We start from the raw sequence: 19,230 nt of genomic DNA on the forward strand, positions 1-19,230 counted from the left end.
TGATGACGTTTCTCACTTTCACGACAATATCATCATAGCTCGGGCTTGTGTAAAAAACCATGGCCTCCTCCCCTTCGTCGGCATTTCCATCCATGAAAGCCGCCTTGTCCAAATAATGCACATTCATTTATCCATCTAAAATCAATGGAACAAAATTGAGTCATCCATGGACCGGTCATTTCATATGGATGAACTATCTAAAATATAAGATTTTGAATCTAACAACTAGTATACCTTAATCATAGCACTAACCCTAACCCTAACCCTAACCTAACTAAACCCCTAACCCTAACTCTTAAGCTAGCTTGCCACAACAAAGAGTGACACATATTACTTAGATCAACCATAAATACACCATAAATGCCCCATAAATGCACAATAAATGCTAAACTAGAGGAAGAACTAGGGGGGTTGCAAAACTAGTTGATTCCAACAAAACTAGATGATTTGAACCAATCAAATGAAGGAGGGATGGGGGAGGTACCTTGGGTGATGCAAATGGCCTCGATCCACGGGACAAATCTCAAGCAATGGAGGTGGATCTAGTGGGTGTTTGGGTGGGGGAGAAAAGGGGGAGAGAGTGTGAGCTCGGGGAGGAAGAAGATGAGTGGAGTGGGTGGGTGGTGAGTGGACCCCACCGAACCTTATCTCCAGGACCCTACCGCTAGAGACCTCGGCGGTAGGGTGTTGGAGCCTACCGCCGAGGGGTGCGACGGTAGGTCCCTTTGCCACGTCAGACCCCGTTAACGGCCAGACGGCCATCAGAGCACCCTACCGCCAGGGTGGACGGCGGTAGCCTGTACATATCTACCGTCAGGGAGGACGGCGGTAGCTAAAAGGGTCAAATGTCGAAATAATTTCAAACCGGGGTCAGATCCTGATTTTAGACGTGAAAAGGGTCAAAACACGAAATTTTGCCAGAGAGGAAAGTGGGGGGCAAGCGCTCTTCCTCTTTGTGACTAGGCCACCATTAAAACCCCACTCCCCTGCCTCGCACCTCCGGCTTCGGGACCCCGACGAACACCGAGGAAGCCATTGTGAGGTACTCCCGGTCCGCCCCCAAATCCCGGTCCCTCTCTTCCTCCGCTTCTTCATGGCAGTCCCAAATCCCGTCTCTTTACCGCGGATTATCGCATCCTGCTGTCCCTCACTTTCTTCTTCTGGAGTTGGGGGTTTCCAGCTTTCCCTTTTTCTTTTCACGAAACAGGATTCAGGGTTCTTCATGGAAGCCGCAAATCCCGTCTCTTTACCGCGGATCGCATCCTACCGTTCTTCACTTGTTCTTCTGGAGTTGAGGGTTTTTCAGACTTCCAGTTTTTTTTCTTTTCACGAAACAGGGATTCAGGATTTTGGGCTGCAAATTGTTGGCTTTCTTTCCCAATCGATCGAGGCGTACAGCGCGTAGGTTTTTAATCGATCTGTTCGTGTACAGGGACTTCTACTTCTTGTTCTTTCTTTTATTTTGGCGGGTAATGATTTTTACATGCCGTGGTAATTATTTTTCATCAAGGTTGACTCTACCCCTCAAGATTCTGTATGTTCTTAACCCTGCATTATGGCATGATAGTTACAATTTTTGTGTGCCTACCGTGGTTCTTTAGTACTACTAGTCTATATGATGATGTGCTACCTTTACCTGAGATGTGATATGATTTAATCTCACTTGCAGACGAGGAGAGAAGAGGAAGGGGCAGATCTATGGGCAACTGCAAGAATTCATGTATGTATGTCTAGTCAATCGTGATGTTTCGACTGTCTTTTATAAACCAAATAGAAGTTCGATGTTTGTACTGTGTCTTTTATAAACTATAAAAGTTAGGTGTAATTTACAGCATTAAATCCTTGGCAAAAGTCAAGGCGGAATATGAATCCTAGCTCTAAATTGAAGATGGCTAGCTAGTATGTTGGGTTGTCACTCTCCTTATCTGGAAACACGAAGTCGTTTGAGTGCTGGTCTTGATGTCTTTTTGATTAGAAGCGGTAGTACGGGCTAATGACATACTATAAGAAAGTACAAGTATTTCTGCTTTGTTCTACCCCTGATTGGTGACATGAATAACCTAGTATGCGTTCAAGATTTTGATTCATTTATCTTAATCAGAACATACAAAACTTATATGATGTTGTTCATTCTTGCGGTTGTTGATATTGTACTCTGTTCATTTGGAACTGCAACATGCACATGAATTTTCTCATAGCATGTTCTCTCCTTCTTTGTTTTGTAATTTTGAGTTATTACATTTGTGCAAATATCAGCTCGTGCACTCCTAGGAAAGGTCCATGTTGATCCGGACTCAGAATGGAGGATGCAGGACTTTGGAAAGACCCATGTTCCAGATTTAGAATGGAGGATTAATGACTTCTCATCGCTGGTTGAGACAGGAGCTAAGTCAGCAACATCTGACACTTTTCACTGCTCTGGGTATAACTGGTATGCACCATAATTGCAAAAGAAACTCTGCAAAATTCATGTATTGGCTGTAAATACCATCTGGTTTGTTTTAGTAGAAAAGGTAATTATATGTTATCCATATACACATTGATTTACGATGCCATTCACTCACAATGATGTTTCGATCGATCATCGATGTAATCAAATTAGCAATCACAATCTCATAAACAAACAGTCTGTCGCTAAAGTTGATACAGTGCATGAAGTGAAGAAATTAGACTGCACTCCTACTTCAGTTATGAATTTTAGAGTGACTTTGGCTTTTTCCTATGATTTCATTTACCAGGCACCTGGAAGTGAAATCAATGCATAAAAAAGCTGGTTCGGCAATGCCATATGTTGCTCTTCGTCTTGTGGCATTCCGACCAAGCTTGGTGCCAGGTCACATGGTGCATGCGGTGTTTGAGTTGTCAATATACAACCATTCAAGAGGAATGTACTGTGGTTGCAAAGGTAGTCTCATGGATGTGTTTTTTCAAGCACGTCCATCATATTACAGCTATGAATCCATACTCCTCTGTGTGTCATAAGTTTGAGATAAAAATACCATGATTCTATCATTACAAGTCAATATCTGTAAATATCAAATATGATCAAATACAACGTTTTGTCATTAACAAGTCGCATTGTAGTTGCTTTGCTGTCAAGGTTCTCTGTAGACCTTCAGGAATTTGGATGGTTCTAATGGCATACACATGTATCTCACTCGAGACATTACAAGTTTCTCTGTAGACATTACAAGTTTCACACTTGAGACTATTATGGTTCAGATAGCATACACATGTTTCTCTTTAAATTTGATTATCATCATCTTGATGTAATTCACTACCTTGCTTTCTTAGCTAGGGTGAAGGTTGGTTAGATATTATTTGGTAATATTTGCTTCTTGCATACAAGTTCTTCGCTGTCTAATCTTCCAAGTTCTGACCTTTACCTAAATGCAGCTAGCTACAACTTTGATTTCAAGAATATCTTCTCGAAGGAGCATTGCTTGATTCCTCTTCAGGAGCTACTGAAATCATCTGCTTTTCTAGTTGATGATAGCTGTGTCTTCGGTGTGGAGATATTAAAAATTGATGTCTCTTCTCCTGAAAAGAACGCTGTTGTGGTTCAGAAGAAGCCTACGACAGTTCAGAACCTCTTTGTTCAGAAGAAGGGGTTCGTCAAAGGGACATACACTTGGAACATGAACAATTTCCTTGAACTGGACTTGGATCACTTTGTCCGTTCTCCTACATTTGAAGTTGGTGGGCATAAATGGTATGCACCTGTTACCAGTTAGGCAGTTACATCCAAATGATTTATATAAATGGCATGCATGCGTTATCCAACACTTTAGCTTATACGTATCCTTTAGCTCATGGTACCTACTCACTTTAGGAACTTAGTGATGGCTAGTTCTTTGTGCAAGGCAAGGTCCTTCAAATATTTTAACTGGACAGTTTAGCATTATACAACCAACGAACTGTACTTCTATTTTATTTACAGATATGCGTAGGCATTCCAGTTTCAATAGAAACAGGTTTTTGTAATCATGCTGCACCAAAGATTCGGAAACTAGTACTAAATTCTATGTTGAATAAAAGCTAGAATTTCATTATGTATATATTTGGTACCACCTGTTCTTGGATGTGCCACATACCATCGATTATTTTCTCAGATTGTTTTTGTGTAACATTGTACTCTATCTTCTACTGTAGTGATATATTGTTCAGAATTTTTGTACAATTGTAATGCTACCATGTTGTGTCCAAAGTTCTCTTGACTACAGCCAAGCTCAGCCACAACTTTCTGATTTCAGTAACCAGCCCTTCAAATATATTTTCCCGGGTACCCAATTATATTTGAAGTGACACTTCCCATTTTCTTCAACAGGTACGTCCGCATGTATCCGCGGTGACAAGTACAGCACTGGTTGCCTCAGCTTGTACTTATACCTGGATGTCTCGGATGAGCTCCATCTCAAGTCCAAGAAGGTGGTTGTAATGACTCTGTCCATCCTGGACCAAAAGAACGGGAAACGCTTGACTGGAACTTCAGGTTCAGCTCTCCTTAGCAAGTATCAGTCCTACTGATATGTGTGATTCAAGAAGCTAGTGTCCGTAACCTCATGATGATTACAGTTGATCTTCTTACTTTTATGGTGATCGCAGGTCTCTTGGTGTTTACGGGTGGACGCAGCTGGGGATGAGCTAATTTCCTTGGACTCAAGAAACTCAAGGACCCATCGGGAGGCTATGTAGTAGGATCGAGCTGCGTTGTGAAGGCGGATCTCACTATCGTTGGTTCATCCAATGATTGTTAAATGTTTACCTCATGGCCTGATGGAGAGATAATGCCCTTACATCCTACTTATAACTAGAATTCTATTTGAGATAATGTTGTGGTAGCACTACTAAAAACTTGTGGGATGATTTAGTAGTAATGAGCTGGATTTGAGACGTGAGATGATTTCACGCATATATTTGTGGATATATGTATCGAGCAGATGTCATGGGAAGTACTTTTTTTTCTTTTCGAAAGGGAGGCAAAGGATTTGCCTTGCCTCATCCATTCATTAAGCAGAAGAGACTAGTTAATTATTGAAAAACCGGGTGAAAAAACATCACAAACCGCTGAGCGGCACACAGGATACCACACACACACTCTCCAACGAGGGCATCATCAAGACCGCATGTAGACGTCATCGTCATCACTTCTCCTCTAGTAGGCCTCATCGCCAACCCTAAAACACTAACACTAAGCAAACGACTCCGACTTTGCCGCAGATGATCATCGACCCAACCCACATGGAAGAGGCTATGTGGAGCCACATGCAGGCCCATTCCATAACTCAGCCACCTGCGGCAAGACAGCACAGCTCCAACTCTGACGGAGAACTACGAAGGAGAAGTAGGCAAGGTTGGCGCCGTGGAGGATTACCGAACGGACCACCCATCGCTCGTCATCGTATACCACCTGGTCCCGCCACGGCAGCTTAGACTTCACCGCGACAAACAGCCGAGGCAATCCCACGGACACGTCGGAGAAGAGCCGACAACCTCAACCGACGCCACATCTCCGACCTCGCTCACCCCCATTATTGTTGCCACAGAAGCCTCGACGCGAACACCGACGCCATCCACTTGTCCTACATGTCGATGTCTGGCTCCGAAGACGAAGTCCCGTAGAGGGAAAACGACACCAAGGCGCCGCCATCGTCCGATCACTCAGGATCAAGGGTTTCCCCCAGAGTTGCACCGTCTGCTAGATCCGTGTGAGAGGTCTGCAACAGCAGAGCAGCAATGCCTCCAAAAGGTCAACGACAGCCGCAACCACCGCCATCACTAGTCACGACACAAGGCCGAGACAGGGTTTTCACCCCAGCTCCCAACACACCCTCGACCGCACATCAATCTGCACCGACGCCGACAAGCCCACCCATCACCACCACCACCAACGAACCTGCTCGTGGACGAAGAAGCACCAAAAACCACCATAGTCGACCACACCACCCGGAGATTACCGGCGGTCAAACTCCGGCACGAGGCGCCAAATCCATCAACTGTCGCCCGGGAGAAGGACCGTTGGACGCATCGCAAGCCGCCATGCCATACCAAGCACCATGCCGGCAAGGGGTATAGGCACGCTGCCCGAGGCCAGGAGCCATCATGGATTCGGGCCGCAGTCATGCATCAAGCGCGTCAACATGCACCATGCACGCCACAAAGGACCCACCAGAGACCAGATCTGAAATGCCCACGGCACGCAACTGCACTACCTCGTCGCCGCAGGCCCCTTGCACACCTTGCTGCCACAGCACCACCATCACCTTCGAGCCCCTTGCACGCCCAGCGCCCTTGCCACGATGCCCACACAGCAGATCCGCGCTGCCTACACCTCCCGCACGCCCAGGACGCCCGTCTGGGCCCACCACGCGCAGATCCGCGTCCGCTGGATCCCTCAACGCGCCTCCCCACGTCGGAGCACCAGATCCGCGCAGGCCGCTAGAATCCGTGCTCCCCTTACATCCCTCGCACACGCCTCCCCATGTCGCGCCTCCCCTTGCCGGTGCTCCAGATCGCCGCGCTCCTCGAATCGCCGGGACACGGCCACCCTGATGCAGCCACGCTGCACCGCCCCTACGCACGCCTCCCAGTGCTAAACCGCGACCACTCCCAACCAGTGTGCGCACTGGTGCGAGGCCAGCGCCCGAGATCCTGCCGTGGCTAGCAGCCCGTGCTGGCATAGCACCAACACGAGGAGGAAATGGCCCGCCGCCGCTGAGCCGCGTAGGCTTTGCCCAGGCAGCATCCGCCGACAGCAGCGAGGGGATGAGAAGAGGAAGGGCTTTGACTGGCGGCGACTAGGGTTCACCCCTTGGCCGCCCACGGGAGTGACCTGAGGGGTTGTATTGTTCCTTCCCAGGCCCATTGGAAGTACTTCTATATGCATGGATGACGCAACTATGTCGGATAGCTTGTCTCGCTACATGGATGTTTGGTTCAACTAAACCATGTTATCTCTCGCTTGGTTTTTGTGCATCACGGATGTTCCCAGTTGATGAATCATATAGTCATATGGTTCCATGTAAAACACTTTGCCTATATAATTTATTTTGGAGTGAATTCCACCTTTTACCCTATAGCTGTACATTTGTGACACATATTACCCCATTTAGTAGACCTTATATTGAAATATAAGATTTTGGAGACTTTTAACATGGTTCTACCCCAGTTTTTTAATTTGCTTGTTTATGCTAGATAGGATCGGCATGTGGCGTCAATGATTCGTACAAAAATGTGTAAAGATCTGAGGGCATCATTGACGATCATGTCCAGACTTCTCTTGTCCATTTGTTCCATTCCTCGTCGTCGTCTAGATATTTTTGAACCCCGGTCGTCACCTCACACCTTGTTTCTTACCTTATTTTGTTTCTTTTTTCTGTTTGCTTTTTGTTTTTCCTAAATTCAAAATTTTCAAAAAATGTTTAGAATTTTCTAACATGTTTGAAATTCCTAATTTTGTTCATGTCTTAAAAAAAATCATATTTTTCAAAATTATTCACGTTTAAAAAAATGGAATTCCAAATTCCAATAAAAGTTCAAAATTCCAATTTTGTTCATTTTTCAGAAAACATCATCTTAAAATAGTTCACCGTATTGAAGAAAAATGTTCAACATATATTGGAAAATGTTCACTGTTCATAAAAAAATGTTCTTCATGTATAGAAATTTTGTTCAGCATGCATTTCAAAAAAGTTCAGCATATATTTTAAGAAATGTTCAGTGTGTATTTGAATAAAGTTCACCGTACACTAAGAAAATGTTCGCATTTAAGAAAAGAATATTCGATTTTTTTTATGATTTCAAAACATGTTCGTATTTCCAAGAAATTTTGTTCACATTTTTTCCAAGAAATAATGAAAATTAAAAAAAAGACCTGCCACTTTAATTGGTACTTTAAACTTTAGGGCTGCTTTTAAGCCGTCGTCAGTGGCTAGCTCGTCTGGCTAGTATCGTTAGCATGCATGGCTATGTTGGGTTTCGACTCTTGCTACATGTGATTTTATATTTTTCACGAAATTCCTGCATTTGCTCAGCACTTGCATTGGCCCGGCCCATTTGGTCGCCACTTTTACCGAAAACTGAACTATTACGTACATTCACCTAAAAAATATATTACATACATTAATTGATATGTATACAACAGACGACCGTATAATTCATGAAAAGTCTATATTGCCCTTTATACGTTTTGTGAGGAGGGTGTGCCGAAGCGGGGCTCTTTTAGAGCAAGTTAGTGACACTAACAATTAAATAGAACAGAATCTGAGCAAATTATACAAATAGTTTGAGAGAAGGCAAGCTACTGACCCCTGTTACAAGGCAAGCAATTCTGTTCATCCCTTGTTTCTGGGCATGGACTGGGATGCCACATTCTTGATACAAATAGTTCGAGAGAAGGCAAGCTACTGACCCCTGCCACAAGGCAAGCAATTCAGTTCATCCCTTGTTTCTTGGTGTGGACTGGGATGCCACATTCTTGATACAAATAGTTTGAGAGAAGGCAAGCTACTTTATTTAAATTGGGGTCTAAACTACAAGATTGTGATTTTTTTATTCCAAAAGTTATGAAAATCTATTGCAGCTTCCTAATATTATTGGAAGACTATTCATAAATTTTCAAGATATTTCACAAAGCGGAAGTCCCCCAATTTAATATACATTTAATCTACCATTTTAAAGTTACTAAGGGTTGAAAATTTATTTCTGGAGTTTTGTCCATCCACAGTTCATGAAAATTTACAGGTAGACTTCTCACGTATAGGTGAAGCTATGATGAATATTCCAGGATTTCTGAAGGACATACATTAGTGTATCGATTTTCGCGATGCATTCTAAAGCATTTAAGGAGGTTTTGAGTTATCCTTAATTTCACATTTTAAATTATATGTTTATGCAATGATCATGATGCCTATTGCGAAAGAAAACCCTTCGGCGACGATTGACAGGAGCTCTTATTCAGCGCCTATTGCGCCTTAATGTTGCTATGGCTCGCATGTCGAGCAAAATGGACATACCCAAATAACTTGCTCGCACACGTTGTACTCGCTCGGCCAGACTCCCCTCATTCTGGTTTGCTTTTTTATTTTTCGCCCATCTTGTGCTGAGGGTGGTTTGCTGTCTTAAGGAAAAAAAACAGTCATTTTTTCCGGTAACTTCTAAAGAAATGGTGAAATTAAAAAATGTTCATAGATTTTTTAAAATAATCACAAATTTATTTACTTTCACTAATTTGAAGAATATTCTTGAATTTAAAAACGTTCACAGATTCCAAAAATCTTCACGAATTGAAAAAGAAATCATGAATTGTTTTTTTGCGAATATAATAAAATGTTTGTAAATTTAGAAAATATTACATATTTTTTAAAAACATGAGAATTTGAAATAATATTCATGAATTAGAAAATGTGCGTGAATTTTAAAATGTTCATGAATTTTGGAAAACATTTTCAATCTAAAGAAAAGTTCATGCATTCTATAAAATCACTAATTTGAAGAAAATACAAATATACTTATTTAACAAAATAAAATGGTAAAATGACCTTCGAAAAAACAAATAAAATCGGCCGGAAAACCTAGGGAAACTTTTTAGAATGTTCTCAAAACCAGAAAGCCCACCTAATAGTCTACATGGGCCCGCCCGTTAGTCACAGGAGTGGGCCTCCTTTACCGGTAATGCTCTATTTTTTGCTAAAAAAAAGTAACGCTCTATTGATCCTCAGAAAAGAAACGTAACGTTATATTTGGCACCTTGTTACAGATGGCTTGCCCGGTTAGATTGGGACTTACCTGGCAATGCACAAAAATAGCCTCAAGAAACACCGGCATGTGGAGAAATCTGATACCTCTGTGTGTGTGTGGAAGAGGGGGATTGGATACTTTGCCTGCTGCAACAGCTGATTGGCATTCAAAAACAGTATTTTTCAAGATTTTTTGGTACATTAGAAACACGATTCGAGCCTGGTGCAGATTGCTGGAAAGCTACGCTGAATCCCTAGTCCTTGAAAAGCAATCCCAACTGAAGCTCACATGTGCAAGGGAAGAAAAGAGCAGCTATGAGTACTCCATTAAGGCCCTGTTCGACAGTTCTCCGCTCCGCTCCTGGAGCGGCCGGAGCGGAGCGGTCCGCAGCCTAATTTTTGGGAGTTGACAAACAGGCGCTCCGTGCGCTCCCGTATTCTGCAGAGCCGGATGACTGCCGAATGGGCTCTAAAGCTAAATAAATTGCTGGAACGTAAACAGCTCAGGTCGAGCCGGCGCTGTGTTGGAACTTATGTTGGTTGTGCCGGTGGTGATTTTTGTGTGTTTGGGAACAGTGAAACGATTTGGTCCAATGTTATGTTCTTAAATCAAGTTCTACAGAAGGTAATTTTCTAAGTGATTTGGCACTGCCTCATGTGGTGTTCCTGCTTTACAAAAGATGCTTTTCCACAACATCCAAGTTTTTTAACACAAGTGGTAGACTAAGCCAAAAGACCACCATTTCTTTCTTTAAAAAAAAAACATGATACGGGAAACCACAGGAAAATAAAGAATCTCCATTTAACTTATCAAAGGAATTGAAGACAGCTCAACATTATGTCCTAAGCTTATTAATCTGGGTCTTTTTCTTGCGACAAATTAGAGCAACCACTGAGGACTGAGCAGCCTCATCTAGCTGCAAATGCAGCTACCATCTTTGTGGCAAACCGCAGTTCCGCAGCCCAGTTTTTTGCAGGCAACAACACAGCCTTCAGGCGTACAATTGTACTGGTAGGCTTCACGGCCAACACATGCTTTGGCTTCCAGACCTATGCCATAAAAAAAAAAGGTGCATCAGAATCGAGAGCAGTTCGTAATTAAACTCAGATACTATGAAAACAATGTAGTGTGCAAATATCAGGATAGAAGTGGCATGCTTATACAAAAACAGGCACAGGTCATCATTGAAGTTATGATGGAATCAATATATCAGGATGGAGTCAACAACCACCATGGCTAGCACTCGATAGATCAATACTACTAGCAAAACCATTTATTAAGATATGTACCACGGCAGTAAAGGGGTGCTAATCATAAAAACACGGGCAAAACAACGGCCATTGTTAAAATTTAGACTGTATATGTTTGCTGCACGAAGAATATCAACTTTGAAGACACCTAAAGCAGCCAAATGAACCTTTAAACAAAAACATGGACAGTGACAAAAATATCCAGGCCATGCAATAGATTAAGATTTCTCTGTAATTCGCATTTTAGATTTGGATCTTTTTCTTATTTCAAAATAGTGAAAAAGTTTCAAATTGAAATATTATTTCCCACGCATATCATTGGAAGCAGTAGAATCATGCAAAAGGGATAAATATATCCCAGAAACCAAAAATCTCTCTATAACTCATAAGCTCTCCTAGAAATAGATGCACTACCTATGTTGCTCTCTGATACTTGACTCGACATGCAAGTGGATGAGATCATCAAAAGAGCCATAAAGCACAGAAACCTTAAGTTGATTGGAGCCATGGCAAAGTTCTTACTGTTTCTTTGATTCCTTCTCCTATTGTCCTTTTTTGTACTGGGTGTTGTGCTTTCATTCTGCTGCTGTTTATATAGAGGCGCCTTCGAGTGCCAATTTTTGCAGTTTAATTACTTCCTGCATTAGTGTTTCCTTTTTATGGTTCGCGGTAATTAATCAAGATCCTCCAATAATACGCGCATCATGGAATATCCTGTGGGTATGAATTTATTCGCTACAAAATATACCATACACAACTAATTAGTATTCCATAACAGGATTATGTCAGTTATTGGCTCCTGAAAATTACCATACCAAATTTATTAGTTTTCCATGACAACATTATGGCATTTATTGGTTCCCAAAAATGACATACTACAAATTTGTTTGACATTCCGCAACAAGATCGTGCCATTTACTGTCTCCCACAAATTACATACGAAATTAGTTGGTATTCCATAACAAGATTACGTCATTTACTGTTTCCCGCAAATTAAATACAAAATTAATTAGCATTCTATAACAAGATTATTGCATTTATTGGCTTCCAAATTACATACACAATTGATAAGTATTTCGCCACGAGATCATAAACCGTGTATCAAAAATTTGTCATCTTGATAGCTTCCATATAAAGGAGGATTACCCCCGGTCTCTGCAGGTTTCCATATTTGCTACCTAGAATTCCTGATTTAACTTATAAACCTTGAAGAACCGCTAGGCAGGATGAAGCCAGCCACGTCGCCTTTAAATACTCGTGCCACCGCCTGTAAATTCCTTGTCCCGCCAAGGGCATTTTAGTCATTTCACCTTTGGGTATAAATCCCAGCAGCTCCCGTGCAATGTAGAACCCTAGCCGCCTCCCCATCTGCTGCCCCGCCCGACCCACTCACCCCGCCGCTCCGCCCGTCCCGCTCGCCCCGCCCGTCCCGCTCGCCTCCCCCTCCTCGTCGCGCCCCTCCTTCTCCTCCCATCGCTGCCCCTCCTCCTCCGCCCCTCCCCCACCCCCTCCTCCCTCCCCAGCATCTCGTCCGCCCCGGGTGCGGGGGTGAGCTGCTGCACCCACTCCCCTCCTCCAACTCCCCCACCCCTCCTCCAATGGAGAGAGGCGTCGTGCCTATTGCCAGGACGGGACATGGGGGTGGAGGCGAGGGAGAGAGCGGGTGTTGCTGAAGAAGCTGGGGAGGCAAGACGAGGGCGGCGTGGCGTTCCGTGGCCGCGGTGGCCGGAGGGGCGGCTCCACGTCGCGGTGTATGAGGTGCCTAGAGGAGGATGCCGCGGCAGGTTAAACTCTTCTCCCGTTGTAGAACAGTCCGCAGTGTCGTCACCGTCGTCCTTGCCTTCGAGCCATCCGTGACGCCGTCGCCGTCGCCTAGAGGACGCCGGTAGGAAGCAGCAGCTCGCCGTTTCCTTGGTCCCCGCCGACAGCAAGCGAGAAGAGAAGGTGAGATTGAATTCGTCTGATCTTTCTTTTTCCCTGTCCCTCCCATGGATTTTCCCGGATCTTGGTGAGCTCCTCAACCACCAGATTTTGCGTGTTCTGTGAATCCAATCCTTCCGCCTGCAGGGGGTGCTTTGGGGTTTCTGTAGGGACGAGGAGAGGATTTGTGATGCGCATCGCCGCCCCTCACTCTTTCTCTCGACTCAATCTCATTTTTTTCTTCTAAACAGTCAAATTGCCAGTTAGTTTAGCTGTACTGAGCGACAAAGAAAAATGTGCAGGCTTCTCTTTGTATCCCATGCACGTGTGCTGTAGTTGTAGCAAGAAAATTCTTCGGATTTCCCTGGCAATCTGTCAGTTTAGCTTCAGGCATTCCTTTGTATCATTCAGACTTATAGTAATTTTTTTACTTTCTGTAGGCACGTGTGCTGTAGGTGTAGCAAATTGGACAAGCTACACCGCTAATGCCGGGTGTATGGAGCTCAGGAAGGCTATCTGCAACAAGCTTCAGGGTACGTGCACACGGATGCATTTCTTATTTTCAGAATATCCATATTGAATAAGTAGTCTAATTGGCTTCCTTGTTGCTCGGTTATCGATATGCAGAGGATAATGGTCTAACCTATAGCCCAGATCATGTGCTAGCGACCAATGGGGCTAAGCAATGCACTACACACGCTGTTCTTGATGTTCTCTCATGTGGTGATGAGGTAAAGTTATCATCTTTGTATATCACAATTTTTTAGGATAAACACTTTTCATTCTAGATTAGATAATACCATGAAAATAGCAGCACCAAGTGTTTATCCTGTAGTCCTTTTTGTTGTTCTTCTTAAAATTTAGCAAACTGCTTCATTTTCTTTTAAACTGCAATTTTTGTTTGGGTCTTCCATGCTTTGTCATTAACTCATGATGTGGATGATGCAGCGCCATGGATTAGTCCCTGCTGTAGGAGAGAGAGAAGATGAGAGGGAGAGAGAGAAGGAAGGAGAGGAGGGAGAAAGAGAGAGGAAAGAGTAGCTGGAGGTGCGTCGACCGGCGTCGGCATGTGCTGGCAAGGTTGGGCGGGACGGGGCGGTTGGCTGCGGCTCCGTGGTTCCAGATGGGGCACCGTGGGGAACAAGGGAGGCGGCTTGGCCCAGCCATGGCGTTGGTGCTGCGGAGCGCCGCCTCGCGCTACTTCGTCGTCGACACTGCGGGCTTCGCCACCGCCTACGCGATGCCGCCCCAGGGGGATCAGCAGCAGCCCCCCTCACTGTAGGGGCCCAGCCAGCAGGTCGGGGCCAAGCTGGGGCCCTGCGCCGAGTGCAGTGCCACCGGCACCAAGAAGTGCTCCGGGTGCAAGCGCATGCATATTGGTGCGCCCCATCCCCCGCCCTCGTCCCCCTCCCTATTTCTTGGTATGACATGGTTGTGTGCGTCATGATCTTGCATTGCCGCCGAGTCCATGCGGAATCGTGGCGCCCCCTTTCTGTAATTCGTTGCTTGATGCGTGCAATTGTGCCGGGATCCTCCACCGTTCTTGGCCCTACCCCCGGTGTCCATGAATGTTGATTGTGATTTCTGTCGTTTCTTGGATGCTTTGGGAAATTGGGTCTTACCTTACCCCTGTTGTCCATTATTGCAAAATTGTGATTTTGCTCTTGCTTCTTGGATGCTTGGGTAATTCGGTGTTTAGGTTCAGTGATTTTAGTGGTTCTTGAGGATCCAAGACATACATAGTAGATGGGAACCTCTGTTCTTGTGAGATTATTGAGTGGTGATCATGCGGTTTGGTGTTCTCGTGAGATAAGTGCCTTCTTGCGGGCCCCTTGCATCTTATTTGTGCGATTTGCTGCCTCGTCTTCTGCTATGCGTTTGCTCACTGTGTTTGTTCCTAGGTGAGCCTCTCTCTTTTTCCCATGCTCTTGACCTGCTCGATAAAATGCTTGTGTGGCTGCAAGCTATTTTCTGCCTTGGGTTAGATTCCTTTTGGTTTTTTGACAAACATGTGAATTACTCCTGAGTGAAAAAATGGAGAAGAGGAGAGGAGGAATTACTTCGTATGTTTACGCAGCATGAAATTTCTAAAGTTAGTTTACAACTTGTTAGTCAATTTTGGTTGTCTTGCAAAGTAAAAAAATCAAGTAAATAATTTGCTTATTCGCTAAGTAAATTGGTATTCTATTCGTTGGGTCCATCTAATCACTTTCTCGTGCATCCAGGTCGGCACTGCTGTTGTCACCGGGCAGAATGGCCGACTGACCATGGGCAGGCTCGGAGCCCTCTGCGAGTAGGTAACTGAATTTTCTGACCAAGGAGCTTTCTAAACCTGTAAAAAATCATTCTGACAGTTGCTGACCGGTAAATATGTGGAACTGTTTCAGGTGAAGAAGCTTAATTTCCAGGGGTATGAGGTGATTCTGTTCGCCTCCGGCGCCGTTGGCATCGGGAGGCAGAGGCTCAAGTACCGAAAGTTCATCAACAACCATGTTGCAGAGAGTTTTTTCTCACAGCAGTTTACTGACGGTCATTGCCTCTGGTTATCGTCACTGCTTGTGTGCTGATAATTCTCCTTGCTTGAAGTATTGCCGATCTGCAGAACCCACAGTTGGACCTGGATGGGAAGGCCTGCGCTGCCGTCGTCCAGAGTGGCCTCATGGCTATCTACAATACATTGTTTAGCCAAGTGGGTTTGCTAACTGTTGTTCTTTCTTTTGTTGTTGTTGTTGTTGTTGTTGTTGTTGTTGTTGTTGTTGTTGTTGTTGTTGTTGTTGTTGTTGTTGTTGTTGTTGTTGTTGTTGTTGTTGTTGTTGTTGTTGTTGTTGAGGTTAACGGTTTCTGACGTCAAACTTACCTTACCGCAGCTTGATGTGACATTGTCTCAGCTTCTTGTTATAGATCGTGATTTCCGGGATCCAAGTTTTGGGCTCCGGCTTCATGAGACTGAATTTTGTTCCAGGTAAAACCAGCCAAGCCGGAGATTGCTACAATCCTAATTTCTTTTGCAATATATAGTTGAGAGGACTCGCCCCTGCTACTGTCACTATGGTTGCTATTGCCGATTATAAAAATTATATTCTTCTATGCTTTAGTGAAGTTGGGAGGAAAGTGTTGTGGAAAGGCATAAGCTTTTGTAGTTGTGTTGTTCTTAATAATGGCATTGAAGGCCCAAAAACATAGATTTGGACAGGTTTTATCTATGTAAAAAACACAAAAGAAGAGCTGCATGCTATTTGTTTCTCCTGGAGTTTCTTCTTATCAAATAATTCAAATCTAATTTACACTTCATAAAATATTACATGTCAGACTCTGAAACTTGTTGAAAACAATGTTTGTTTGGTTGTAGAAAAACAAAGCAGTTTTCTGAACCCTGCTACTATCACTATGGTTGCTATTTTCATTTTTATTGCAGAACGGTTCTCTCATGGTGTTTCTATTAGCTGCGAGGAACATTGGGCTAGCTTTTGTCTTGAGTCTCTTAGGTGTTATTGAGAGGTTGTACTTGCCAGTGAGCTAAATGGCCCGTTGGAACAATGTGACTGCTTGTTTGACCTTTTAAAATGGTTTGGTGGTGCAGATAAGTTTGGTCACAGCCCATTGGATTTAGATTTTAGGAGCCGTGTGAAACAATTTCTTAGGTAGGTTTTCTTTTTCTTAGGTAGGGCATATAGGTAGCATGGGAAACAATTTCTCGAGTAGGTTTATTTGTTTTTTATAATATTTGGGTACTTATTTTCGGATGTTTTTTAGGTTCTCTGTATAACATGGTAAAGTTGCTGGTATGATTTTGGAAGCAACAGTGATTTTTTTCTGTCGACTTTGTGGACAGGCTAACAGTGAAAATTTTATTTGTAAAATATGGCGATCCCTATAGTGGTATTTCTGAAGCTTCGCTATGCTTGCTTTCCCACCAACAAGCAGTAATCCAATCACTGGTGCACCAGGTACTATATCATGTGAGAAAATCGAACTGCTCATTAATAAGACAGGATTTTCGCTCACATTTATCATGCTTCGCCACTCACAAATAAATACTTGGGCAATTGCTCTGTTTTATATTGCGAGCCTTAATTTGCGATGGTAGTAGCATTGTTTGCGTTTATTTGAAAACCAGCACTGAATCACCATTATGCCTTACAGTTACAGTGGCTCTTTTTTATATTGTATTTGCTGTTAATATGGTATCTTCTAAACTATGTTACAGAATTTTCAGTTGTGTTTATACTACATTCTTTTATAAATTTACAGCGGCCATCCACCAGGACGATGCTGACAGCCAAAGAAAGCTCCTTCCCCACCGCTGACAGCCGAAACCGCTCTTGTGCTCATCAAGGTCCCTTTCACCTCTCTAACCTCTGTGTTAACTCCGTCCGGTTCTAGGCCAATTAAGGTTTTTTTGTTTTGTTTTTGCTTCCACTCTGTTTGATTTAAGCGTGGTGGTCAGATCCTCTTCAGATGTCCAGTTGAGACACCTACCCATTTCTTCTCTCTTTTTTCTCTTGAGAGGAGAGGAGAGGATGCTAACTAGCGAAGTACTATACTACTACATTTCAAACCATAATAAGGTCCTTCGGTAAAAACAAAACAAGATTTGCAGCGTCGCAGTAGCAAAATTCCAGCATCCACTAGCCACACAAAAAAGTATGAGAGGAATTCAAGGATTAGTTTATTATTAACCTATGTAGTGTATGCACTGGTAGTTGATGGAGTTTCAAGCAACAAGCATGGAGCACCTTCCTCTTTCTATCATGTCACTTACCTGATAATTTGGTAATTCTCTCTATAATGTCATTCATATACCTGATAAAGCCAATTTCTTTAGGGCTCTCTGTCATTCATATGTTCAGTGATGCAATCTGAATTATTATGTAGAGGTTACTCCAGTCCTCACTATTCTTCTATTTGTCTCTGTTTAGTGTTTTACTTTTTTATCAGCGGCATAATAGATAACCATATCTACATTTGTCTCTATTTTCTGTCAGGTTAGTCAATGTATAGGACTGCGCTTTTGTGTGTCCTTTCCTTCAAGCTGTCATTCAGGAGAAGAGAGGAGCGAGGCCTCGATCCAGACTCAGGAGGAGGAGGAGACGAGGAGCAACACCTATTTTTATTGTCCGTCAAGCCCCATTATACTTTGCGGTTCCAGCCACCTGATCACTAACCTGAATGAGTAAGTAGACCATCATATATGATGGTCTTGCTTCCTTTTGTGATCATGTATCTTTGTTAGATCCGGTGAGAAAAGGCGGCTTCCAAGCAGAGGATGCGGCAGTGTTGGCCACGTTTGGTTTTCATAAGCTAATAATCTATCCCTTCCTATCTACTTCCTTTGTGTACCACATTGTAACTAATCATCTATGTACCAGTAGTAAAGACTTGGGTGTCTGAATATTCTCACAATAGTTGTCTCCCTCTCGCCCTTTGCGCCATTGGCGCAACGAGTCATTTAGTTTATACTAAAAGTTGGGAAATTTTACGGTGCATTATAATACACCAGAGCACGTGTATTAATATGGGTGATCTAACGGATAACAATAACTGGGCCTTTTTGAGTCCAAAGGTATTTTCGACCTAAATTTTTTTGTACCTTTAATCGGCCAAATTAGGTCCAGGGGTATTCTCGTCCTAAATTTTTCGATTAAATTAATTGCATTAATAAAGCACTTCATTATAGAGGTCCCATCATCGTGCGTACTCTTTTGAATTTTGGTTCAAGCGGTTCGTCCTCTCTCCTCCTCTCGAGCCCTAACCTCGGCCCCCTCGATCGCCGCCGATCGCCTCCGGCGCCCTCGATCGCCGCCAATCGCCTCTGGCGCCCTCGATCGCCGCCTATCGCACCCGCCGTGTCTACCCCTCCTGCTCCTACTCCCCCTCCCCCCTCCATCGCAAGTCACCCCACTCAGGTCGCTGCGCCAGATCTTCCGACGAGCCGCTAATCCACTCCTTTGCCGAGCGGACGCCACCTTCCCCGACCCGAGAGGCCACATCATCCTCATCGACGTGCATCAACTTTTTCATGCCGGATCTTTGCTGTAAGTGCCTAGCCATCTCAAATCTTTTCTGGTCCCTTCTGCATATAGCACCAATAGGGGTCGGATTTGATTCTGGTTTAGGATATGTCATGTGAGGTTTAGGGTTTATCGTTTCAGAAAGTTGTGACGAGATTTCGATCGGATTTGGTTAGGGTTTAGGATATGTCATGTGAGGATTAGGGCTTATGTTTTCAGAAAGTTGTGACGAGATTACGATTGAAAGGAAGTGTAAGTTGGATGTAGCTAGGACATATTGAAGGACTTAGTTAGGGTTATGTGGCATGAGA

At 43.8% G+C, this 19,230-nt stretch overlaps 1 protein-coding gene, 1 long non-coding RNA gene and 1 pseudogene across 9 annotated transcripts; 2 read left to right on the forward strand and 1 right to left on the reverse strand.

Moving 5' to 3' along the window:
- Positions 1–938: 938 nt before the first annotated feature.
- Positions 939–4,928, forward strand: LOC109736492 (uncharacterized; annotated as a pseudogene).
- Positions 4,929–10,461: 5,533 nt separating this feature from the next.
- On the reverse strand, positions 10,462–12,240 carry LOC120975793 (uncharacterized). The gene is made up of 2 exons (XR_005771289.3): positions 11,403–12,240; positions 10,462–10,787 (listed from the first exon to the last, which is right to left on the reverse strand). It is a non-coding gene; the product is annotated as an uncharacterized lncRNA (long non-coding RNA).
- A 203-nt stretch (positions 12,241–12,443) lies between these two features.
- Positions 12,444–18,326, forward strand: LOC109736482 (uncharacterized). 8 transcript variants are annotated; one of them, XM_073511660.1, is made up of 10 exons: positions 12,444–12,932; positions 13,349–13,441; positions 13,536–13,639; positions 13,857–14,287; positions 15,134–15,205; positions 15,296–15,597; positions 15,776–15,870; positions 16,741–16,867; positions 17,160–17,244; positions 17,894–18,326. In XM_073511660.1, the coding sequence occupies exons 6-10, from the start codon at positions 15,568–15,570 to the stop codon at positions 17,896–17,898; spliced, it is 342 nt and encodes a 113-aa protein (XP_073367761.1). In that variant the 5' UTR covers positions 12,444–12,932; positions 13,349–13,441; positions 13,536–13,639; positions 13,857–14,287; positions 15,134–15,205; positions 15,296–15,567; the 3' UTR covers positions 17,899–18,326. The 8 variants fall into 8 exon arrangements, 4 of the variants coding, with proteins under 4 accessions (XP_073367761.1, XP_073367769.1, XP_073367764.1 ...); XM_073511668.1 differs by having other exon boundaries at positions 16,786–16,855; positions 17,899–18,326; XM_073511663.1 differs by having other exon boundaries at positions 12,447–12,932; positions 16,741–16,855; positions 17,899–18,326.
- Positions 18,327–19,230: the final 904 nt, after the last annotated feature.

The sequence above is a fragment of the Aegilops tauschii genome, chromosome 1 (genome assembly GCF_002575655.3).
Source record: "Aegilops tauschii subsp. strangulata cultivar AL8/78 chromosome 1, Aet v6.0, whole genome shotgun sequence".
In the NCBI taxonomy this organism is placed as follows: Eukaryota; Viridiplantae; Streptophyta; class Magnoliopsida; order Poales; family Poaceae; genus Aegilops; species Aegilops tauschii.

Excerpts from the sequence above, each read along its gene's own strand:
- LOC109736482 (XM_073511660.1), top strand. The coding sequence starts at position 15,568 with ATGGCTATCTACAATACATTGTTTAGCCAA. Across the intron at positions 15,871-16,740 it reads GAGACTGAATTTTGTTCCAG|GCTAACAGTGAAAATTTTAT; the intron begins GTAAAACCAGCC and ends CTTTGTGGACAG. Across the intron at positions 16,868-17,159 it reads TGCACCAGGTACTATATCAT|CGGCCATCCACCAGGACGAT; the intron begins GTGAGAAAATCG and ends ATAAATTTACAG.